The sequence below is a fragment of the Bubalus kerabau genome, chromosome 22, assembly GCF_029407905.1.
Source record: "Bubalus kerabau isolate K-KA32 ecotype Philippines breed swamp buffalo chromosome 22, PCC_UOA_SB_1v2, whole genome shotgun sequence".
In the NCBI taxonomy this organism is placed as follows: Eukaryota; Metazoa; Chordata; class Mammalia; order Artiodactyla; family Bovidae; genus Bubalus; species Bubalus kerabau.
Window position 1 is genome coordinate 27,156,694 of NC_073645.1, and position 24,435 is coordinate 27,181,128.

General features: G+C 49.4%; 1 protein-coding gene across 1 annotated transcript in view; it reads right to left on the reverse strand.

Moving 5' to 3' along the window:
- COL17A1 (collagen type XVII alpha 1 chain) overlaps positions 1 to 24,435 on the reverse strand; it is a 46,749-nt gene that overhangs the window by 18,350 nt on the left and 3,964 nt on the right. The window contains exons 2-25 of the mRNA XM_055560438.1: positions 23,322 to 23,384; positions 21,334 to 21,378; positions 20,312 to 20,416; positions 18,690 to 18,821; positions 17,625 to 17,672; positions 16,735 to 16,770; positions 15,522 to 15,569; positions 14,059 to 14,202; positions 12,677 to 12,835; positions 12,018 to 12,089; positions 10,653 to 10,724; positions 9,619 to 9,687; positions 8,175 to 8,336; positions 7,725 to 7,802; positions 6,536 to 6,580; positions 5,262 to 5,480; positions 4,466 to 4,684; positions 4,109 to 4,138; positions 3,704 to 3,730; positions 2,443 to 2,469; positions 2,278 to 2,340; positions 1,467 to 1,571; positions 1,113 to 1,175; positions 452 to 487 (exon numbers count right to left, since the gene is read on the reverse strand). Coding sequence (XP_055416413.1) covers positions 452 to 487; positions 1,113 to 1,175; positions 1,467 to 1,571; positions 2,278 to 2,340; positions 2,443 to 2,469; positions 3,704 to 3,730; positions 4,109 to 4,138; positions 4,466 to 4,684; positions 5,262 to 5,480; positions 6,536 to 6,580; positions 7,725 to 7,802; positions 8,175 to 8,336; positions 9,619 to 9,687; positions 10,653 to 10,724; positions 12,018 to 12,089; positions 12,677 to 12,835; positions 14,059 to 14,202; positions 15,522 to 15,569; positions 16,735 to 16,770; positions 17,625 to 17,672; positions 18,690 to 18,821; positions 20,312 to 20,416; positions 21,334 to 21,378; positions 23,322 to 23,373 — 2,056 coding nt within the window. The 5' untranslated portion in view covers positions 23,374 to 23,384. The remainder of the gene's footprint in view (positions 1 to 451; positions 488 to 1,112; positions 1,176 to 1,466; positions 1,572 to 2,277; positions 2,341 to 2,442; positions 2,470 to 3,703; positions 3,731 to 4,108; positions 4,139 to 4,465; positions 4,685 to 5,261; positions 5,481 to 6,535; positions 6,581 to 7,724; positions 7,803 to 8,174; positions 8,337 to 9,618; positions 9,688 to 10,652; positions 10,725 to 12,017; positions 12,090 to 12,676; positions 12,836 to 14,058; positions 14,203 to 15,521; positions 15,570 to 16,734; positions 16,771 to 17,624; positions 17,673 to 18,689; positions 18,822 to 20,311; positions 20,417 to 21,333; positions 21,379 to 23,321; positions 23,385 to 24,435) is intronic.

Below are 24,435 nucleotides of genomic sequence, written 5' to 3' on the forward strand. Positions count from 1 at the left end.
CGGTCTCCTCCCATGTCCCCACTATTTCATCCTGGACTAGGTTCCTGGCCCCTGCGATTCCCAGGCCCAGGCATGAGAACCCCTTGTGGGGACCCTGGCAGAGACGCTGGACCGCAGGACAGTGTGGGCTGCAGCTCGAGACGCCCAGCACGAGCTCTGGCCCACAGGGATGAGGGGAGGCAGGCGCTTTGCTCAGATCACGGCAGGATGGAAGCCGCCTACTGGAAGGGCTGGAGGGTCTGGTGCCCCAAGTCGGGTAAGAACAGAGTCTCATGGGACCCACTGCACCTGACCTTAGCCACAGGAGACACACAGGCAGAAGTGAGCTTTGTGTCTCCAGGAGGCTCTCTTTAGAATTGCTTCTCTGGCTTTAAGAATGTTTGTTTCTCCATTTAACCGCCCTCTCTTTGCCTCAGAAATAGCATCTATTTTTGAGAAGAAGGCCACTGACCTGGGGGACCCTGAGGGCCAGGAGAACCGCTGGAACCTGAGGAGGACAACATGACAGTAATGATCAGATGGGTCATGTACAGGCCAGGACACTGACCCCATGCGGAGTGGCATGTGGAGGGGGTGGGGCATACACCCCAGGTGAGGGCTGCGCGTGTGCACCAGGACCCCAGAGTCGGCGGGTCCAGGAGTGACCCCAGTGTGAAGTCCTCCTTAGGAGGAAGCTGTGGCTGCCAGGACCAAGAGACCCCTTGCTCCTTCCCAGTTGAGCATTGGGGCTGAGGCAGGGGCAGGGAGGAGAGGGGACCAGCTGGACATCGCACTGTGAGAAGGCCCTATCCCTTGGCGTGTCTAGACAGATTGCTCTCAAATGTTTGCCTCTGGGCCCTAACTGGCAAAGAAATTGTCTGACTTCACCCACTTAGGGGCCACATAACAGGGTCATTGAACAGAGATGGAGGCATAACCCCCAAATTCACCACAGAGCCAAAAATACAGCTCCAATCCTGACACCCAGGGATTCTTTTCTGGGGAGGGGGACCCTCTCTGGGCCTGTTAGCCCTGGAGCTGTGGATTAGGGCTGTCTGGGATCCCAGTGCCTGGACCTCTGAGATCCTTCCTGGACATGGCAGATCTGGGCACTGTGTGGTCACTTGACTTACCTTTGGGACCGACAGAGCCTGGGACACCAGGTGGGCCCGGAATACCCGGTTTACCAGCATCCCCTGGGGAGAAATAAGCACTCTGAGAGGGTCCCTCAATTCAGTTGCCCACTCAGCCCATGTGGTATCATTTGCAGGGTGGAAAACACTTCCCACCCTGCTGGTGGTCTCGGATCCATTGGGCCTGAACCCACATCCCAGCCCATGCTCCTTTCTTAGACCACAGGATCCAGCACAGACCCTGGCTCAAAGCAGGTGCTCAGCTAATGCAAGTGAAAAAGAGAGGGAAGGAGAACCATGTGAGGAGGAAGTGTGGATGCAGCCAGTCCTCCCAGTGAAGGAATCGCCTCTTACCTCTGTCTCCTTTCTCTCCAAACCCAGGGGGCCCTGGTTCACCGCGAGGTCCCATGGGGCCTTCTCGCCCTCTCTGGCCCATGGGTCCCTCCATGCCAGGCTCACCTAAAGACAGAAATGCCCACCTCAGCTAGTCGCCAGCTAGGCAGCATCTTACTGGCAGGACACCTGCCTGGAGTCTCCACACCCATCTCCCTACTTCTCTCCCTCTGCAGCCCAGACTCAGTGCAGAAGTCAGAGAGCTTGAAAATGCAAGTGGATCATGTCCCATTTTTGCCCCAACCTGCAAACAGCTTTTCAGTTCACTGAGAATAAAAGCCATATCCTTGCAAGGTCTCCAAGGCCCCTCCCTCTTGACTCTTGGCCTCTTTTGAGGGCTCCAGACACCCTCCTCCTACTCCTCCTCCCCAAGCTCCTAGACCCTTGCCCCAGGCCTGTAGCTTCCCCCTCTGCCTGGAAGGTCCTGCTGGATCATCTTAGGCCTGCTCCCTCTCCCACTTCACATCTCTGCTCAAATGGCACCTTCTCAGCGAGGCCTTCCCTGCCGGCCTTATTTTCAATTACCCCTCAGCCCTTCCAGGCCCCTGGGCTCTATGCTCCTATTTTACCAGTCACTTCCTCCCTCTGTATACTTCACTTATCTATCATGTCTATTGTTTATCTGCACCCAAAAGTAGAAAGGCGTTCTCTGTTTTGTTCGCCATTCTCTCCCCAGCACCTAAAAGAGGGCCTGGCACACAGCGGGTACCTAACAAAAACATTTACTGAATGAATGAATGAGGGAATAAGTGAACAGAGAAGTGATTCTTACCCAAGTTGCCTTTCTGTCCCTTTGGTCCCTCTGGACCTTGGTGGCCCAAGGGCCCAGGGATACCTGCGGACACACAAGAATAGCTCAGCCTTGCTTTCCTCCCAGACCCCAGGAGCCAGGACCCATTAGTCCGCAACCCTAGCAGCACCCTCAGAGGCTACACACCTGGAGTTCCAGGGAACCCGCGGTCTCCTGTGGGAACGGAGAAAGAAAAGTCAAGCAGAGGACCCAGGCTGATCACCTAAGGGAGCCTCCGATGGAATTCAGGTAGGATGGCCAAACTACAATATGGGACGCTCAGTTAAGTCTGAATTGCAGATAAACACTGAACAAATTTGTAGTGTGTGGGACATACTTATAGTGAAGAATGAGTTATTGTTTATCTGTGATTCAGATTTGACTGCATGATGGTGTGAAATGAAAATATCTCCTATATTAATGAACAAGAAATTTCACAGCCATCAGCGATTTCTGGCCTCCAAATGTGAGTGAGGACTCCCCAGACTGTGATCCAGCAGATGCTGCCGCGCCCACGGTGATTGCTGAGGAGCTGGGGGGATGCAAGAAGCAAGGTGAACAAGGAAACAGGACTGAGCCCAGACAGCTGGGTGCACACGAAAGAAATGAATTCAGCGAGCCCAGAGGCTTGCCTGCTTCCATACACAGAGTGCTCACTTCCTTAACTGGATACCTGGTCTTTGATGTTCAGACCGCCTGCTCCCTTTGTTGCAAACTTGTATATAGCCTGACCCCCACTACCCCCTCAGAGCAGTTCTCTCAGAGATCCTGACGTGCTGTTTTCTGGGCTCAGGGTCCTAAACATTCCCACCAAACAAAGCAACTCTCCACTTTCAGGTTATGACTGTATTTTTCAGTCGACAATGGTCAGGATGGGTTCACAGCCTGCAAGCCGGAGCCTTGGAGAGTGGAGTGCAGAGGTGGAGGCCCAGAGTGTGCGTGGGGGGCAGGGAATCCTCAAGTTTGGAGGCCACCAAGTAGAGGAACCCCAATTCCTACACTGGGATCTCTTGAGAAGGGCGGTGAAGCTGAGAAGAGATGGGGTGACCCTGCCATCTCCAATAGCGATTCTCAGAATGGTCCGTGTACCCCTGGCCTTGGAACCACCTGGGCTGGTCCAGACCACAGGCCTCCTCAGGGTCCTTGCTGTGGGAAGCCCTGAGATTGGGCCAGTGACAGTCCTGCCCCAGAGGTGTAGCTCTGTTCTGTTGGGAAGCCCACACCTCCCCCACTCCCTGCCCCTTCCCCAAAAGCCTGAGGGTCTGCATGCTGCTCTGCAATTCATGGTCCTATGACAAGTGGGGGATGGCCAGGGAGGGTGGGAAGTGTGTTTTCTGGCACTTGCTGACTGCTTTAAACTGTCAAGCCTCACTAATATTTAAGGTAAAAATTTACGTGTTCTATTTACCTTTAGGGCCTTGAACTCCCATGTCACCTAAAATTAGAGAGACATGAAAACTGTGAGATGTGGTGAGAAGCCAAGGGCCATTCTCTCCTAGAGGTCAGTGGACAGCATGTAAATGACGTCCCATAGTGAGCTGGCGTGTGGCGTGGCTTCCTCTCCATCGCCATCGGTGTCTCCTGGGCTCGTCACTCGCCTCTCTTAGACAAAACTTTAGCTCCCTTCCCATTCTAAGATATTCTGACGGTAGAGCCAGTTCTCAGCCCTCCCAACAGATTCTGTAAGATCTTTCCACTGCTCATCCTTCAATTTGAAAAAAAAAAAAAAAAAAGTTTTCCACCCCCCCCCCATTCCCCCCCTCCAGAAAACTTGGCTCCAAGTGCAGGAAAAGGGCTCCATCCACTGCGATACCTTTAGGCCCAGGGCTTCCTCGGAGATTTCCTACAAGAGACAGCAAAGCCGGAGTTAGCTGCACATCTTCTGTGTCACACACACACAAGCACAACACACACATACCTGAAGGGGATCAGTGGCATGGTGGGACGAAACAGGCTAGGACTAGCTACCTGATTCTAAAGTATGCAGGTTGGACAACGCTCCCCAGCTCTCAAGTTTTCTAACCATAAAATGGGATACCAATATGGGTCCTCCCTCCCTCCCAGAGCTGTCAAGAGAGCTGAGTGAGGGGCGCTGGGGACTGCCCTAAACACTCCACATACAGGAGCCAGGACTGGGAGCTGTTGGCCTTTCCCCCTGTGATGTGCTCACCATTTTCCTGTTCTGCCATCAGCCTGACCTTCATGAATTGCCAGACGTCCTCCAGATTGTAGTCGTCAAGCTCAGATTTTCCTAAACCTTCCCCCAGCCTGGGCGCAGCCCCCTGCACAGAGTCCTGGCTGCTCCTCTCCATCTTCTCATTGTAAGACAAGCGGCCCCGCATTTTCTCCAGCTCCTCCACACGTGCCTTCAGTTTCCTCACCTCCTCGGCTGGAACAGACACACAGAGACAGCATCAGCACAGGAGCCTGCCAGCCAGTGCCCTCCTAGTGCTCCAGGGGAGGCTGAAATGGGGGCTCTGGAGTCCGTGGTGGCTTCTTCACGCTGGAGGGACATTTTACTGGAATATTTTTGGGGAGATAGTCTGCCATGGCTACCAGCAGGTTGATCTACTCAACACTGGAACTGAGCCTTGAAGAAGCCTGGCCATGGTGACAGAGCTGGCCCTCAAGTCTCGCAAGGGAGCTGGTGTGAGAGTCAATGGAACGTGGAAAGTAGAAAGGCTATGAGAGGTCTGGCCTGATTATTAAGGGCAGCCAGGTGCTTGGAGCAGGATGCTACTGGCATGGGGCCCTGGGCCCCTGAGAACCAGGAGCTGTCTTAGAGACCCAGCTCCACCACGGAGAAGTCACAGGACCTTGATCAGGGGCCTCCTGGAGCCCCAGCCTCCTCATCTGCAGGAACAAGGGGTCTGCACCCATGATCTTGGGCCCCTTGGCACCTGACACTTGGGATACTTGCTGGTTCCTGCCCTTCTGAACAGGCAGCAGGGAGCTGCCACACGTACCCAGAGCGATGAGGCCAAAGAGCAGCCCCAGGAGCAGTAGCCAGGTGAGCAGCAGGCCCAGCAGCCACTTCCACCAGCTGCACCAGGAGCCGCAGGGGCACCAGGCAGGCGCTGCCCCCCACGAGCCCTTGCCCCCTCCACCAGCGGCCCCACTGCCAAGGGCACCGCCACTGCCGCCGCCACCTCCACCACCACGGCGGTGGTCGTAGCCATGGATGTCTGTGGAAGAGAGGGCAAGGGTAAGGTGAATGCCGGCGGCTTGTGCCCCCCTCACTCCAAATTTTCCAACTTGTGGTGATTTCCTGCAGGCCTGAGTGAATATGAGTGGGCTTGCAGGTAGGTCCCTGTGGCTCCTGGAATAAACGTGGAGCTGTGGTGGCTGGTGCTGAGCAGAGGTCTGACAATCCTGGGCTTGAGCTGTGTGAGCCTGAGAAGGTCCCTTAAAGTCCCTTACGGTCCCTTAAGGAGAAGGTCCCTGTTTCCTCTTTTTATAAAACGGAGTTCAAAGTTGACCTTTCTTCATGAAATGGATGTTAAATGAGATAAGGCATGCAGCGTAATTAGCAGAGGATGTAGCAGAGAGCATCAGGGTTAAAATTCTTGATTATGAACATGGATCTGCCACAACCTCCTGCATTTTATTAAGCCCAAATCTGAATAATCCCCATCTCATCTCAGTTCACAAGGCTCTTTCTTTGTAATCCCCCCAGTGCCTAGAACTATACTCAGCACTTAAAGGGTGGCCAGGAGGCTTTTTCTTTCTTTTTAGTGAAAGTGTATTTTGTTTTTAATATCTAAAGTGGGCCGATACTCCTTGATTTCCTTCTCTCACAAGATTATGGGAGCAGGTGAGGAAGGTGTAAGGGACTGGAGATGTGTGTGATCTTAGGGTCACCTTGAAGGCGTGTGGGCAAGGGGAGGAGAGTGGTTTGTAAGACCCACCAGTAGCCCTGCTGTATTGCTCCTGCCATGTTGACAGATCCTGGACAGATAGTTGGCACCCAGGCAGTAGGCACCCAGACAGTGGGCGTTCCGCAGGTACAGTGTGACTGTGAGCATGTCTCCTGAGCTGAGCTCCTTCTGCAGCCCTGCTTTGGCCCCCAGCCAACCCCTCCACCGCCCTCCACCGCACTCCCTTTGAAGGCTTTTGGGGAAACTCTAGAGCTGGGGTGCTCATGTGTGCACTGGCTCCAGGCTAGGGGGCTGTTATCTGGTGCATTCACCATCGCCAGCTCCTCCACCCTGTTGCTGCGGGACCCGCAGCTCCTACTCACCTGCAGAGGCGCCGTTGCCCTTTGCAGTCACAGTCTTCACATCTCCTGAAAGAAACACCGAGATCACTGTTTTGGCTGTGCCCTTAAACTGCAGGAGCCCACAGGACGGTCCAGCCTGTGCGTAGACCTGGAGTGGGGCTTGAAGCAGGTGTGCCCCAGGGACCTCGTGGAACAGCCGTGTGCAGGAACACCATTAACTCAGTCCTCACGGATCTCATGCTGCAATAATTATGTTGATGAAGACCTGGCTTGGCAAACAGTTCACAGTGGGCAAAAATACACTGTAATAAACTTTTGTGACCTTAAAGCCCAAGACATTTTTTGGAGGACGTACTAGGGGTGACCATGGCATTCAAACAATAAATGTGCTTGTGAGAAATGACTCTTGATTTCTTGATTAAAAGGCTTTGCACACAGGTTCCTAACCTGAACTGGAAGGAAAAGAAAGGCAAAGATGGGCTGGGAGGAGGGCTGAGAGTGAGTCCCAGATGCTATACGATCACTGAGTTTGTGGGCGTGTGTGAGATTTTCTGGAAAAAGTGTTTACAGCTTTCACCAGGTTCTGAAAAGGGTCCTTTGGCTCCACAACCCAACCTCCACCCCTAAAATGTAAGGAACTGCTAATTTAGAAGACCTAGCTTCAGATAATCAAAGAAGAAACACTTAAGTATCTCGGAAAAAAAAAAGTAAAAGAAGACTTAGTGTTAGACCTTGAGAGGATTGTAATTGATTTCATTTGCATTAAAAAAACAAAAATGTTCCGTGGCTTAACTTTTCTCTTCCTTTATTAAGCTCCCTGAAATCCATGATTTGGAGAGATTTACAGGAACCACCGTGTGAAGAAATATGGTGATCCAGGACAGAATCCAGGTATTTGGGAAGAAAAAAAGCTAGCAAGTGGTTTGCAAAGCTTTTTTCTATGAGTTCTGAAAGTCATGGGAGGACTAGTAAGGGCCACAGGAAGTCTTTGCTTCCATGGTAAGCACACACGAATCAATAGGGGAGTTTGGGAAAATGCAGTCTCTGACACAGCAGGTCTGGGTTAGGGCCCAGGACTCTGCATTTCTAACATCCTCCTGGGTCTGATGATGCTACTGGTCAGGACCACACGCTGAGGTCTGAGGTCTCGGAAGACAGATCAATGACAGACGGAACGGCCAAAGTGGACAGCGATCAGATTTGCTCTTACCGTTAGCTTCTGACACTAGGTAGGTGTCGGTGTATGCAGCTTGTTTTTCCTTTTTTAGGGTGTCCTCTGAAAAAGAAGCTGTGCACACAACCCGTGATGATCCTGGATCTTCTCTCCCCACTCCCCCACCCACATCCTTTCCCACTTGCAAAGGTGGAGGTTGGCCTGGTAGGAAGAGGGCCCTGCTTTCCTGGGGTTAACCCCCCGCCCCAGTCTGGGCCTGTGGTCAGGTAACTTATTATTGCCCAAAGACCCTGTTCGGAGCTCTTTGCTGGAATTTTCCTAGCTTGTCTGCATTCAAGGCAGACCCCGGGACATTACTCAACAGACAGTTTTCGTTTGAATGGAATGACTATGGTTTCATCACTCAAACATCTCATACCACCTTGCTAGGACATTTGCCTACACTGCCTTTCTTTCAAAACCTGAGTCTCTTGGGCTCCCACGTACTTGCAGCGACGCTGGCTGGGGAGGCTGTAAAGACCTTCCCGCTGTCCTTGGTCATGATCAGCAGCTCCATCTCCTTCTTGGTGGGCGTGTTGTCCTTCTCCAGGATCAGGAATTTACAGTCCTTGTGCAAGAGGTCATCATTCTGGACATTTGTGGTGCTGGCTGGAGAGGAAAGATGAGGATGGAAAAGGTGGAGGGAAAGGAAAAGGGAAGAAGTAACCAGGAGAAGAAGAAAAGGAGGGTGGAGGAAAAGAAAGGGATAAGTGGGTGTGTCTGAGGGGCTCCTGCTCTCACTGACGCTGACAGCCATTACTAAGAAGCATCTTGGGGACCAGAGACATCTTCCCCTGTGTGGCTGGGCCTGGCCATCAGGAGGTTGGGTCAACATCTGAAGCACTGGGGGCTGGCCTGAGGGGCTGCCTCCCACCTGGACTCTATAGGATCTTCAGTGAATGGGCCAAAGTTGCTATGCCAGGCAGGCCCTTCTTTAATTAACTGGTAGGTTCATTTCTAATGGAAAGTCTCAAGTGTTGGCATGCTGGGGGAGCTTTTCCCGACCACTGCATCCAGCATGCACAAATCCCTGTCTCTACCACCTCACTATGTCTGTCCTTCAACTACGTGTCATTTTCGTAATTACATTGTATACTTTGTCCACTTGTCTGTTGTCTGCTTCCTCCACTGGAACTGTCAGCCTGGTGAGAATAGGAATCTAGCCTCTTCGTCTGTGTCTGCATAGTGCGTGCCTGTTTAGTCGCTTAGGTATCAGACTCTTTGCAACCACATTGACTGTAGCCCACCAGGCTCCTCTGTCCATGAAATTTTCCAGGCAAGAATACTGCAGTGGGTTGCCATTTCCTCCTTCAGGGGATCTTCTCAACCCAAGGATAGAACCCTCATCCCAGGGATAGAACCCTCATCCCCTGCATCGGCAGGTGGATTCTTTACCGCTGAATCACCTGGGAAGCCCCTGTGTCTACGCCGGGCACTCAGAACACTGTCTCACACAAAGCAGGTGCTTGGTAAACAGGTTTTGGATGGATAACTTGTTGAATGGAGGGAAACACACCAGGATCAGAGCAGCGGAGAAAACAGGCTACCATGTGTCATGTGCCCGAGTTGATAAAGATGCCACAGAAAGTAGGGAGGGTGTGGCAGCTTCCAGGGGGCACCCTGGCTCTTGTGGTGGGGGCTGGGCTGTGTGGGCCTGACCTTGGGCAGGTATGGAGGGTGGAGCTTCATGGCCCCCTTGGACAGGAAGGCCAAGGTAAGGTGAGAGGCACACCCAGCTGCTCACTCCTGGAAAAACCAAGAGGCCCTCGGGGTGAGTCCCATTTGTAGACCTCAGACCACCCATGGGTTATGTCCCCTCCTGCCGCATGTGACTAAGGAACAGACCTTCCTGTGTGCTGGCCTGCCTCCGGTAGCTGGCGACAGCACTTACCTGCAGAAGTGGACACTCCAGTGCTCACAGCTGTGGGGCTCTGGGGCATGTTTTTCTTCACACCATATGCTGCAAGACAAGAACCACTGAATGAGTGGGGCACGGGAGGCAGCTCCACCCCGTGTAGAAGCAGCTGACCTGCCCTGGCAGACAGGCAGCCTCCCCAGGGGAGAGGAAGATGATAGTGAACAATAATAATGAACAGAATAATAATGAATCATGAAATCAACTCTCTCCAGCCATGGGGACAACAACTTAGATGAAACTTTGTATGATATAATCCTCATCCTTGGAGGATTATTCCAAAGGCCACCTCCTCCATGAAGTCCTCCTAGACTCCACACCCCCTCCCCCCCTACACACACACATCTACTTCCCTTCTGAACTCCTACAGTACCAACACCTGCTTGCTTCATGCTTTTTTACAGGATCCCCAGATGTTTCATATGTGTGAGACGTTCACTCTTTGCGACCCCCTGGACTATATAACCTGCCAGGCTCCTTTGCCCAAGAGACTTTCTGGGCAAGAATACTGGAGTGGATAGCTATTCCCTTCTTCAGGAGATCTTCCTGACCCAGGGATTGAACCCAGGCCTCCCACACTGCAGGCAAATTCTTTAGCATCTGAGCCACCAGAGAAGCCCTCCAACTAAACAGTAAGCAAGTTGCGGGCAAAGGCTGAGGCTCATGCCTCTTCTGCCCTGCCTCCCCCAGGTTTGCACAGAGGGGTGCACTAGAAAGTCAGCCAAATGACTGATATGCAGTGACAGCGGGCAGTTAAGGACAGTGGTGAGACGTGGGGACACAGAGGACATACCCCCAGCAAGGCTCTCACTCACATCTGAGCCAGCACTTGACTGAGACTGGCATCTCTGGTCAGTGTATGGAGGGTTGTTTCTTTGGTGGCAAAGGTCAATTGACTTTTAGGGACATTTTGGTCCCTCTAATTCCATTGCTGAAAAGGGCTATTGTGAGCTATAGCTGCAAAGAAACGTTGCTTCCCAGCCCCTAGGCTCCAAACCCCAGTTACAGACCTGTGGAGGTGGCGGCCATGCCATGGGACAGGGTGGATGAGCTGGGGGCCAGATTGTTCTGCATGCCGAACACTGAGAGGAATTGAGGACAGGTGAAAGCAGGTACATAGATGAGGCCCTCTAAGTAAGGCAGCCAGCCCCAGGAGCCCCCTAAACCACTTTCACGATGAGTGCCCTTGCATATGACAGAGATTCTGAACCTTCTCAGTTCCCACACTCTTACTGACATGGTAATTTTTTAAACACTGCTTCTTCCCCCCACTGCCCCACACAGAAAATTCCTAAGCTCCATTTATTGAGTAACTTAGGTCCACACAACTTAATAGTAGTAGTTTGCATAGGGTCTGAGAGATGTTACGGTATGCCTCAAAAATTTCAAATATCCCAGGGGTTCCCTCCTCTGCAGGACCCTAGGGTGCCTTGGTACACAGCATGGGAACTGCAGATCCAGACACAATGGTTGAGGCACTAACAGGGAAGGACCCTATTTTTCCTTCTGACTCAAGCATGTAGAAGTCCCCTCACCCCCAGTAGTATTTCAAAGACTGGTTGGTTGTCTGTTTTTAACAGTGTAGAAGCTCATTCCTCCCTAGCTAACAGCTTCTTGTATTCCATCCTATCTGGAGTTTGAGGCACAAAATCCAACATCAGCCCACCCTCCTGAGTGAGGACTTTGCAGAGTAAACTAGCAAAGGCAAGAGGAAAAAAGCTTGAATCTGGTATCTGCTGGGTTTGTGGGACACTAGTTAATCGGAGGTGTTGAAATTAGAAGTTAAGAGGGCCAAGGAAAATAAAAACGCCCTACATCACTATGTGATATTAGTCGTGATATCACAGAAAGAAGGCAGATTCCTTTAACAAAAGAAATGGCTGATAACTTATTTACATATAGGCTATGATGATGTATGTGGAAATAGAGTGAATAAATACTTTAAAAAGATTATACATCTGCATTGGAAGCAAAGCAGTAACATTGTTTGAGTCCCCAAGGAACTACAACATTTAAGATGCAGTTAAGTTCTTTCTAAATTAACAATGCTTTCCACCTAAAAATGTCGCGAGCTCTGCCTCACTTAGTCCCTTTTCTTCCATCTCTCCGCCTCTCCTATTAGATAAAGGGACAGGCACAGAATAAGCACGTAAGTGCAGCCTCTGGCCCCCTTTTCCTTGGGGACTGAGCTGCGTCTATGATGGAGAGCAGGCTCTGGGCCTTCTAACGCAGCTCCTTGGTTATTGCTTCTGCGCTGCCATGTGTATGGAGGAAGTCCTCATGCTCTTGATCAGGAAGAACATCTTCCCTACAAACCATTCCATTTCCCTCACTAGGCAAGAGCAACCATTTTTTTCAGGCTGGCAAGCACTGACCTGAGGAGCTGGTGCTGATTCCGGGCTGCAGAGTTGCGGAGCAGGAGGCCATGTTATTTGGAACTCCAAAGACTGCGGGGGAGGGAAGAAGGTTGGTGAGAGTACATCCACACAGAACGGGGGCAGAGAAGCACTGGAAGAAAGGCCAGCATCGCACTGTGTTACACTACTGTTTTTAGGAAAACCTTGGGCTCCTGCTTTGCAGCATGGAACCAATCATTAGTCCATGGTGTGCCTTGGGTCATAATAGCCAGTGGGCAGTCGCAGGTTAGGGGGGCTTTGAATGGACATCGATTCCAGCCAAGCCCTTCTCCTTCATGACTGCTTCACAGAAAGGGCACTTAAAACCTAGAGTAGTTAAATAATCTCTCAAGTTCACACAGTTAATCCTTATATTTGTTTTCATGTTCTTTCTCATGATATAGATGTAGATATAGCTATAGATAGATACACTTTACCACATAGTCCTTTCCATAGGGGACCCACCAGAGGAATCAGCATAGATGTTGAAGTTCCAGTGAAAAAATCTTGGGCTGCTTGGCCATAGGAAGCCCTTCTAGGAAGCCATGGGGATGGCAAATGCTGGTGGGGCCATTCAGCTCCAGCGTGAGATGTGGAGGGGTCAGGACAGGGAGGGCTGTGAGCCGTGAGCCACATACCTGATCCTGCAGAATAGGCATTGGTGTTGAGCAGGGATGAGCTCTGGGTTGTGATGTTGTTGTGATAGGTGCCCATGGAGGACCCCGCCGGCAACGTGGAGGACCACACATGGGAGGGAAGGTTGGCATCCAGGATGGTTGTATCATAGGTGCCAGACACTGAAAACATACACACACCCCAGTGAGACAAACCCATTCTCAGTGCTGGGGGAGCCCAGTGGGCTTGGTTTGCCAGGACTTTCCCAGTGTAGCCCTGAAGGTCCCTACTCCTGGCAACTCCCTCAGTCTAAGAAAACTGCAGGAGCTGGTCATCCCACTTCTGTCTGAAATCTTGTTGCTGGTGAAAACCTGATCTCTTGGGTCAGAAATTCTTGTTGGCTCTTGATGAAATCTGAGGTAGGTAAATTTTGCTCTAGGGTCCACCCATTTCTCCTCCTAAGTCCCCCTCACCACCTCCCAGTGCACTGTCCCCACTAATGGTCTCTCTCTCTCTCTCTGTTGCTGACCCCCCTTCACAGATGCTGTGGACCTACGACTCCTTTATGGTAGAATTCCAGACAGCAGCGCAGGAAGGGAAGTCCTCAGTTCCGAGGCCACTCTGTACTGGTGGCAGCCTTCTCCTGTTGAACGCTCCTTAAACATTTCTTTGTGCCAACCAGGCTCGAGGGGTATGCTGTTACCCTGAGTGGCCTTGGGCGCATCTCAAATCTGAAACCAATTCTGCCTATTTGTTACCTGAGTGGGAGTTAGCCACACAGGTCACAAACTACTCTGAGGTTTTGGTTTTATATTGAAAAACAAAAGATCACTATCTCAAGGGTTTTTTTTTTGTTTTTTTCAGTAGTGAGAGGAAAGCTTCACCTCATATATAGCAGAACCGGCTTCTCCTCACCTCCCCCTAGGGACCTGCTGATTCATCTCTCTGCCTCCCACAGAACCCACCTTGCACTTGGCGGGCACATAATGTATGAGTGCTGAACTACACTCATCCTGCTTGTCTTCCCCTCAGTCTACCCTGCTCATTGCCTTTCCTCAGTGCCCTGTGCTTGGAATAGAGGCAGTACATAATAAATGTTTATCGGGTGACAGAAAACACTACAACTTTCCCCAATATTATTCTTTCGGGGAACCTGGCCAACACATTCCCAGGACATGTCAAGAATTTCCTGGGAGAATCTCTAGGCTCTAGAGCCAGATGATGGCCTGCACGTGAGAAGGCTGATGGAGGTGAGGTGAGGAGGATGCAGTCCACATTTTCACGCTGCAGGAAGAGCAATGCTCAGGGTTTTGCAAAGTCTCCGCTACATCCTGAAAAGCCTGCCCGGGCACGCCTGTCACCTTATCCCCTTCCTTCCACAGCAGCCTGGAGCTGAGGGGCTTACCTGACTGGGAGCTCGCTGTCACCACCTTGGTCTCCACGGTGCCTTTCTTGGGGATGGGGAGTGTGTTAGAGGAATTCCGGGTGGGGCTCACGCTTGCTGAGCGGCTCCCCTTGAGCAAACGTTTGACGTCATCCAATTCTGTCCCTGAAAGGAATCCCCCAGTTTTTCATTAGGCTTGGGATTCCTTCCCAAGTCCGTGAGTGGTGAACATTCACGGCACCCTGAGCCCTGGGGAGGATGAAAGCGTCCACTTCGCCTGCTGGGACATTTCTGGTTAGCCTTGTCACTTCTGCATTTTGCCAATTTATAGCACTGATTAACCTGGCACTTTGTAATGTTAATAGCCTCATAAATCTAGGGGCTCTACAAGGAGGTCAAAGTCCTCAGTAGATATTTCCTAATTAGACATCGCAGGGAAGATTCTGTGGCTGGAAGACCCTGTCATCCTGGATCGGGGGGAGCATTCACACCTGGGATAGCCAGAGAACAAGACTCCTTGAAATGAATGGTTCAGCAGTGGTCTCATCCCAGGCAGAGGCTGCCTCGGCTGTGGGGTCTCTGACTTTGTATGCTCTGAAGTGTCAAAAGGAATGTGTGGCCCTTAACTCTTAAACATTACGCTGCTTTCCTGTGAATTAATTTCCAGACCCACTGGCTGATAGGATTTGCCATGAGGAGATTCAGTGGAGTAAAACACGCTGTGCCTCCCAAGGTGGCAAAGAGAAGAGGAGGGTGGCGTTGTACAAGGGCACCGTGTGAGAGGAGGCATTTGCTGACGACACGTGCTGAAGGACCGCCAGGCACCCCCCCGAGAGCTCCAGACGGTGTGCTCAACAGCCCCCTCCCCAAGCCTGGAAAGACAGGTGAGACCGTGTCAGGCCTGGAGTTGGATCCCACGGCCCAGGCCCTGAGCTCTTGGGACAAGTCCCAGTCTCTGATTCCTGAGCCACCCCAGCCAGCTCTTTCTCTTCCTGGTCTTTGTTCTTGGCTCCCACCCACCCACAACAGGAGTGCCACACGGTCAACAGAGACAAGGGAATCCCTGACATCTGAGATAACCAAGTTCGAACTCTCACACTTCTGCCTTCTCTGGAAGGTGAGAAGGATGTCAGACCTCCGTGAGTCCCCTCCTGCTCCTTTTCCTTCAGGTGTACTGAAACTTCCTCCCATGTCTCTGCCCACTCATCTCGCTGAGACCTTCCTTCAGTCTCCTTTCAAGTGACTGGCTAACCGGGAAGACTCCTCTGGCCCTGACTCCCTCTGTCCCTGAGGTGTCATGGCCGGTGCTTTATTGTCTGTGAACTACAATGCAGCAGGGACCAGGACTTGCTCAGCTCCTCACCCCTTCACGCAGCCCTGGGCCCCTGTCACAACCTTAGACATGCTGTTTATGGCACGAGTAGCTGCGTGCACACAGCAGGAGCCCTGGACTCCTGGGTCCTTCCCAGGACGGAAGCACTTACAGCGGGTAGACGGGGACGCGCTCTGCAGTCGGACTCGGATCTCGCTCTCTGTACAGGGAAGAGACGGAACAGCTGTGAATGAAGGAGCTGGGCTCACAGTGCCCCACACTGAGCTCTGGGCTGCACATTCATCTTTGCGCTGCTCTGTGATCCGGGGACAGAAAACCTAGGTATGCTCAGGATGAGTGCTGCTTAGAAAGAGGTGTCCTCTCCTTACCCTGGATCACAACTGCGCTCCCCCCGCCCGCCCCCCGCCCCACCAGCCGCTGAGAGCAGAAAACCCTAGGCTGAGCCTGGAGGTGCCATCATAATCGGCAATAACCGACCCCTTTTCTAGGGCCCTGGAGAAGGAAATGGCAACCCACTCCAGTATTCCTGCCTGGAGAATCCCATGGACAGAGGAACCTTGCAGGCTGCAGTTCATGGGGTCGCAGACAGTCGGACACGACTGAGCGACTCAGAACAACTTCCTAGGGCCCACTCCTCTTTACCAGAACCAAGCTGCTCTCCTGTCTCTAGGGTTTCTCAGCCAATAGCAAGAGAATTCTAGTGTTTCCTTAGCCATCTTGGCCTCTTTAGGGCAGCAAGTGTGTGATTTAACATTCTAAGTTTCAACATCAATCAACTATCAAGTTATGCGTGGTTGGTATGTGCCTAACTTTTCAGGCCCCTGGGAGGCTTAGACTGGCCCTTATGAATGCCCAGGGCCTAGGAATTCTGCCTTCAGCACTGCCCTGACACACTCCTTGCCACCTTCACCGGATAAATCAAGGGCAGCTTTCTCCAGGACCACATTCCCTCCTAGGGCCTTATCCACAAGCAGTTGTGGAGAGTGCAAAACTCTCGCAGGGAACTTCGTCCCCTGGAACAATGAAAAACAGGGGCTTGTGCTTTTTTTTTTTTTTGCTGTGTAAATGCAATTACAGGACAATTTGTTAAAGTCACCCAGGAGACTGGACGTGAAATGAGATGTGATGCTAGCACCCTCAGACAATCCACAGCAGAGCGAACCACTCCACACGCTTGCTAGTCTGCTGTCAAAAACCCACCCTTCCCAAAGGAGACCCCCAGGTGCTACAGGCTCCTTGAGGTCAGAAACCATGGCTTATTCATTCTTTACTCCTCACTTTTCCTGGCTCATGTCTGGACACACGTTAGATGCTCAGAAAATACTAATTGGATGAATTGAACTGAACCCAGTGACAGAGATTACCTCGTGTTTGGCTCCGTCCTCTGGTTGAAGAAGATGCTGAGAAACAAAGAAAAGCAATATTAGGCATATATGAGAGGTGGCATGCTGAATATCTGTGACATGGAGGCAGACCTATTTGGGTGGGGGAGGTTGTTTTCATAGTGCATTTATATCCAGATAGAAACCTTTATGGATAGTGGATGTTTAATAAATGATGCCCACATGGCCAAAGGGAAGAGAAAATTATGTAAGCCCCAGTGTGCTTAGGGTGTTAAGTTAGCAAATGAATGTTAAATTGGCTCACACTTAGAATGTTAACTAAGGTAATCATGATCCATTTGGACTGGTTGATCACATTGATTAACTGTATCAAAAGACTCCCAGGTCTTTCCTTTAGTTTTTTTTAGAGACTGTCTTGGGTTTTACACTGTAAGCAAGTAAATAAATGAAATTATAATCACTCATATCATCAATTCTTATGCACAGTGGAAACCCAAGACTGTGGACTCAAGATTTAAGATCCCACCTAACGTGTCCCTTTAAGGCTGCTGTGGTAGAGGTGCTGGGATGTTTGATATTTGTGCATTCTCAACCCTACTCCCCTTTGTAGGAAGGTCTCTGTGGGTCCTGTGGAAGGGAAAAGTCTATGATTGTTGCCTGGCCTTAGGGCTTATCTGCCCAAGCCTGAGCCTTGTATGAGAAGCTTGCCATTTCATGAGCAAAGACTTTTGACGGCAAACTGATATATCTGACCATCCATCCCCTTAAGACGCTTTAGGACAAAGAGCCAAGAAAAAGAGGTCAGCAGAGGTCAGACTCTTCTAGAAGAACCCACTTAACTCATGATGTTCCCTCTCCATCCCTGCCAGGGTTGACCAACCATTTCTTTAGAAAGTAAGGATAGGACATACCAAATTCCTTCCGGGGATACTCGGGGGAAGAGTTGCCACTGGAGCTCCCTGGAGAAAGGACAAACAGGACAAATGGCCACTTAAACCCAAATAGCTTCCGAGAGAGTGGGTCCTTTCTGCACCTCTGCAGCCTGGGTGTTCAGCCCAGGATTTAAGCACATTATGCCCAAGGGACTTCCTTGTGGCACTTCCTTCTGGTCACTGATCTACTTCGGTGGGACGAGGTCTGAACAAAGAACAACTGTTTCATTTCCTTTTTGTTTTCACTTCCTCAACTCTGCCCTATGCAGTGCCGATGCCGATGACCCATCTCTGATCAAATGAACGTGCTGTCGGCACCAGCAGTTCTCTGACCTTGTGCGGCTTGTTCCGGAGGTGGGCCTTGTTAAATGAAGAGACCGGTGCTGGCAGAGCAGCAGGGTGCGCTTGTGGTGATCCCCTCCACCTGGCCTGGATTTACGGTTCTCCCTACCCTTGGCAGCCCTGGGTCACAATCATTTACTGGGATATCCAGAAGCAGGGTACTCCGCTTTTTCATCACCAGTACTCATCTCATTCACTATTAGACCCATTTGCACCTGGCTCGTCTGTTTTCCACTAAAACTCTAGATTTATGTAGATCACCAGGAATTCCAGTAACCTTAGGAGAAGACCCCAGATGTCTTCCTCTCACCTCCTCTTTCTTGATCATGAGCTTGCCCCCTTTCTCTCTGACTTAAATGGCATTGTAATTGACTCCTCCTTTGTGTGATCTGGCTCTTCTTTCTACATTTCCCCCAAACTTTATCTGTCTTCCCTTCTGCTTTTGAACTCTCTTCCCTGACAAATTCCTTCAGTTTTCCAACTTCTGCTAACAACCCTTTGTGGATAACCCCACACTAGGGGTCTTGCCTTGACTTCTTCCCTGAGCCCAAGTCCTGTGTGTCCTGTTGCCTGCGAAGTAGCCCCACCGGAAAGTCATGCCAGAGGCTCTACTTTAGGACAAAATAAATGAATTCATTCAAAGGATGAGAGAAGCTACTGAGGGGAGAGAGTAGTTCTTTCTTAAAGTCTGTGGGCCCGTACCTTCATATGTTCCATGGCGGGTGACATGAGTCTTCCTCTCGAAAGTTGAGCCTGGTGAGTTGGGCAGAGTGGAGGCAGGTGAATGGGCCCTCCTGTAACTGGAGGTGGAGGCATTGCCTCGCAAGCTCCCACCTACAAGTGGGGAAAGACATAGACCCTCAGAGCACTTCACAGGGTGACATACAGTTATACTAGGTACACGCTAGTATACTAGGTTATACGGTTATACAGTTATACAGTTATACTAGGTACACACTAGTCAGTCCTAATGAAGGAGGGCTCTGTGGAGGGGCCAGAGGCCTTCAGCAGAGCGTGACCGAAAGGGTGCTCAGAAATGGAGGTGGAATTACTGCTGCTGCCCTTTTCAAGAACCCTGAAAGACAAGGAGGTCCTTTCTGTCTGTAGCCAAAGTGCATGGAAGTGGAGAAGCAGGATGCTTCCTAAAGACCTGGCCTGTAATTGTAGACCACTGCTGGGTGCACTGGAATACAACCCCACATGCAAATATTTCTCCACAGGTAAGGACATATGCAGCTCTTCGGCAGCTCAGCTGTTTGCATATCTTGGGTCTTCTTTTTTCAGTGTCATTCCAAGATTTAAAAAATGACTTTGGACTCACAGACTTAGAGAATGAACTTCCAGTTGCAGGTTGAGGAGGGGGTGGGTAGCGGGAGAGAATGGGGAATGGAAGTAAAGGATTGTTAGGGAGTTTAGGATGGGCTTCCCTTGTGGCTCAGTTGGTAAAGAATCCTCCTGCAATGCTGGAGACCTGAGTTCGATCCCTCGGTTGGGAAGATCCCCTGGTGAAGGGAAAGGCTACCCCCTCTAGTATTCTAGCCTAGAGAATCCCATGGACTGTATAGTCCATGGGATTGCAAAGAGTTGGACCCAACTGAGCAACTTTCACTTCATTTCACTTTGGGATAGACATGTACACACTGTGGTATCTTAAATGGATAAGCAACAAGATCCTACTATATAGCACAGGGAACTCTGTTCAATGTTATCTGGCAGCCTGGGTGGGAGGGCAGTCTGGGGGAGAATGGATACATTTATATGTACAGCTGAGTCCCTTTGCATCCACCGGAAACTACCACAACATTGTTAATTGGCTATGCTCCAATATAAAATAAAAAGTTTAAAACGATAGCTTTAGAGGCAACGTGTGTGTATATGTGTTTTCCCTGCTTTGTTTGTTGTGTTTCAGTTGCAAGTTACCAGGAAATATTATTTCTTTGAGATCTACTGGGTCTGTGTTGGATGCTTGCCCAGTGGAAACTCACACAGTCTGGGGCTGTATGTCACCGGATTTCCTTAGCACAGTAACCTAATCCTTAAGTTTCTTTTGTTGTTTTGTTGTTACTAATTCAAATTGTAAACCCTCAGACATGGATACCCTTTTCTAAAAGAAATGACTTAAAGAGAGTTAGTAGTTCACTGGGAAAGGAGTCACCTCTCTAGGAAGGCTTCTTAATCATGTTATTTATATAATGACAACTGATCCCGTTTGAAATAGGCCTCACAGCTCTTTGGGGCATTTGGAATGGGTGACAAACAGTGGTAATGATCCCTCTCGCTGCCCATCTGTCCTTCCCCGGCCCCTCCCACCAGCAGGCACTTACTTGAGTTTATGTAGCCGCTGCTGCCATGCGTCAGGCTCTGTTTCTCCAGCCGGCTCCCTCCACCCAGAGATCCTGTTTTAGCATAGCCATTGCTGGTCCCCCCTTCTGCAGAAACGAGGAGCAGGGGACTTTACAAGTACACTCAGCAGCCCCTCTCACCCGCCTTCCCTGGCCGCTCACCCACGACCCTCTTGGTTTGGGGCCCCTTTCCCACTGGCACCACACGGATCTCATTTTGTTTGTTTTGGATACAAATGTCAAGAGCAAATATTCTACCCACAAGAAAGTTCCCAGGGTGGTTGCTGATTAGGGTAATTTAAATATTAGAAAAGACAGCAAGTGATGAAAACTCCTTGAGGCCAGGGCCCGGGTTGGACTTTTATGAATGCCTGGCCAGTGCCCTGGACCTGGCAGCCACTGGACGTGTCAGAGGGCCAAGTGACAGCTCTGTGAGGATGGTGTTTCACCTGGCAGCCCATCACGCTCCAACCTGTGTGTGGATGCGGAGGCTTCCCACCCCCTCCTGAATCAGGATTCCCAGGAGGTGCAGGGCTAGCTCGGGGGCTTGGATCTCCATTATAGAACCCACTAACCCCAGCGACCTCCTGAGAGAAGAGCAGATTCAAACAGAAGCCTGACTATGGTTCCCTCCTCCTAACCTAGGCCCAGGCTGGAGGAGATTTCTGGTATTTTAGTGTCCAATCAAATCTATAGAGACAGAAACCAGATTTGTGTATTTTAGAGGCCAGGGAGAGGGGAGAGAAGATGGAAATGTTCTAAAATCAGATTGTTGCCAAGGGGCCACACGACTCTATGGATGCACTAATGACCATTGAAGTACACACTTCAAACTGGTGGATTCTGTGGGATATAAGTTAAAGTCAACACAGCTGTTAAAAAAAAAAGATTTCCGATATTCTGGATTTGCTGGACTGACGAGTGAGAGCCCATGAGAAAGGTTACACGTGGAGCCCTTCACATAAGCCTTAGTGAGAAGCAAGTTCTCAAAATAAGTCACTTACTTGGTGGTAAGGATGTAAGTCTTGTAGTTACTGTTTCTGTGATGACTAGAAAAAGACAAAGAAAAGAGGAGATCTTACATAATGCATTGAAATTCCTCCACTTTGGCAAGGTCTCGCATCTTTCATAAGTTCAGCACATTAAATTAGGTTCAAGGTAGATTTTTATACACTTGTGCTTCAAGGGATTTGATCTGACCTTCTGTAAAAACATATAGGTGCAATAACAATGGGACTTAATGTACCTAGAAAATAGGTTTATATTTCTTTGGGACCAAAAGTAGTTAGGTACCCACTGATTTGAAAAATGAGTTACTGTGCATTAATATCTCTAATCTAACAATTAGATCTAGCCCAGGCCTGGATTCACCTTTGAAGGAGGGTCAGAACCTCAAGCCACTTTTCTCTGCACTGTCTCTTCTGAACAGTCACCCAGTCCAGCTGAGGCCAGTGCATCTTCCTGGCTGATTCCACTGTGATGTGGATAATGACCTTGAACTTCTCTGGGAATTTGGGGGTATCTCAAGGGCGCATAATTCATTCTAAAAACTTCAGGGCCATGCCTGAGTGTGAGGAGATGTATGAAGGAAGGGGGTTGATAAGTCACATTTGGTGCTTGGTGAAATCACGGACAGGTGGATATCCAAGACAGACTTGAGAATCAGTCCCTTTGCCTCCTGAAATGGAGAAGGTGCCAAGTGGTGGTGAGGCTATGGAGGTCATAAAAGTTTTTTGTGTTTTTTAAAAACACCAGTTAGAATAAACTGAGTTAGAATAAACTCTTGCCTTCCTGAATCACTCTCTCCTCTACAGCAGCATGGGGGGTGGATAGATTCTGAAACCATAACTGGGCCAATTTTGTGTTCTGACCGTGACCATCACCAACCACTACCTCCTTCTGGGTTGGACATCAAGGTGCCCCTATTTAGCTGAGCCCCCTGTTTTCTGAAATCACACTTCTCATGCATGTGTGTGCACAAGCCCAAGTGTATGCATATATGTGGTATGTATGAAGGTATGGCTCATGAGAAAGGAAAAGAAAAGGATGAAGAAGATGATGAAGGAGATGGTGGGGCGTCACTTTGTGTGCTGGCAAGTGCTCCCTCCCACATGGGTCTTACTGCTCCTACCCGTCACCCTTTCTTTCTTCACTCTGCGTGTTCCTATTAGTTTGGTTGTCTTAGCAGCAACACGGGGTTATTAAAGGAGCAGAAGCAGCATCACCTGCATAAAAGGAAATGGTTGTAGAGACAAAAATGGCAGCTTGATTTGAATAATAGTCCTTGAGCGTTCACGAAACCTCTTGTTGTGTGGACTTTTGGGATTCTATGACACATAAAAATAAATTATTTCTTAACTTAAGAGTTCCAAGTCTGTGGACGCAGAATTTTTTTTTATTTTATTGGAGATATATGAAAGTCACAGGATAGATGAAAGAGTTAGAGCTGCTAAGGGGACAGTTTAAATGTCTCTGAATTTATCATCTGGGCAGTTTCACACAAGACATGTGCCTGTTGTCAGTTTCCAGTGTAGATTGCAGCTGTGACAGCAGTGTGATTCCAGCTCTGCCCCAGTAATGGGGGTATTATTCTTTTGGATTTCCATCACCTTGTATCCCTAAATAAGAACACGATTGAATAAACTCTAGCAAATTCATTCAACAGGATATTATGAAATCATTACAAATGCTGGTTATAAAACCTGTAACATTGAAATGGCAATTCTGGTCTTTGAAGAAAAAATGGAACACATTTCAATTACAAGTGTATTAAAAAAAATCAACAAAAGCCTTCTTAAAGGACAAAATAAAGCCTATTTAAGAATACATTTAAAATTGTACAGTGAAAAAAGAGCAAAAAACTAAGAAAAAACTAAAAACAAAAAACATAAATAGAAAAAAACATACAGTAGTTGTGGTAGAATTAGGAATGAATTATTTACTTTTTCCAAATTTTTTACCACTTTTATAATGACATTTATCACGCTCTTACTTCTTTCAGTGACTTCAGTGCCATCGCGTTTGTTCTTCTGGGTTACATCCATATCATCGCCACCTACAGAAAAAGCCAGAAACCAGGACTAGCCATGTCCATTACCACCCCTTTTCATAAGTGTAGGTCCCTACTATTCAAGCTGAGAACTAAAACTGGATTCCCAGGATTCAAAGCATAATTCTTTTGTGTGCATATATTTTAATAAGGGTCATTCCCATTTCTTGTATTAGTTAGGGAGTAATTTAATAGTTCCAGCTTGGATCCTATTCTTTTGTACTGAGATCTTTTTTTTTTTTTTTTTCAGGGTCCAGTTGACCAGGTTGCACCCTGCTGAGCATTAAAGGTATTACATAGATCTGGCACCCTGACATTTGACTATAAAACTTCCACTTTTTGCCAAGTAATACAATATCTCCCAAAGCATGTGGTGCTTTCAGCTAATTCATTTTGATGTATCCCACAGTGTTCAGTGTTCTATACAATGTTCTGTGAATAGAAGACATTCATGCGTCATTATTTAGAGTTCAGATTTGAGAATGATGTTTGATGGGTTGAAATCAGGATACAAATCATTATGATGGTCATACTTGTGTGGAACTTTATACTTCACAACATGAAATTTTCTCTTTAACACAACAGCCCTAGTATGTTTCTTTACAGACTTATGTAGGAAAAAAACAACAAGAAAGTCAATGTAAAATCTATTGAAATATGTAGGAAAAGATTTGTACAAGTCATCTGCGTTCTCCCTTCACTCTTACTCTGGGCAGAAAAAATCACTGAGATCTTGTCCACTGTGTCCTGAAGCGTGGATGGGATGAGGCAAGGCTAACTGCAGGGGTGGGGCTGGGCTGGGCTGGGGAGGAGCACGGTTCAGGAAACCAAGGCAAGGATCCCTGTTCCAACTGGGTGCTTTTGGCTGTAGTCACCAGTCTCAGGCTCTGCAAGGACTTGAAACCTGGCTTTCCCTGGGGTTCTCTCTGCCCAACCTTCCTTTCCTCCTACTTGATCTTTTGGGTGCAGTTCAGATTGGGATTTTAGGATTCAGGAGCAAGCTACTCCCACCCAGGACACCCCTTTCTTGAAGATCTCTCCTTTCAGTCTTTTTCTC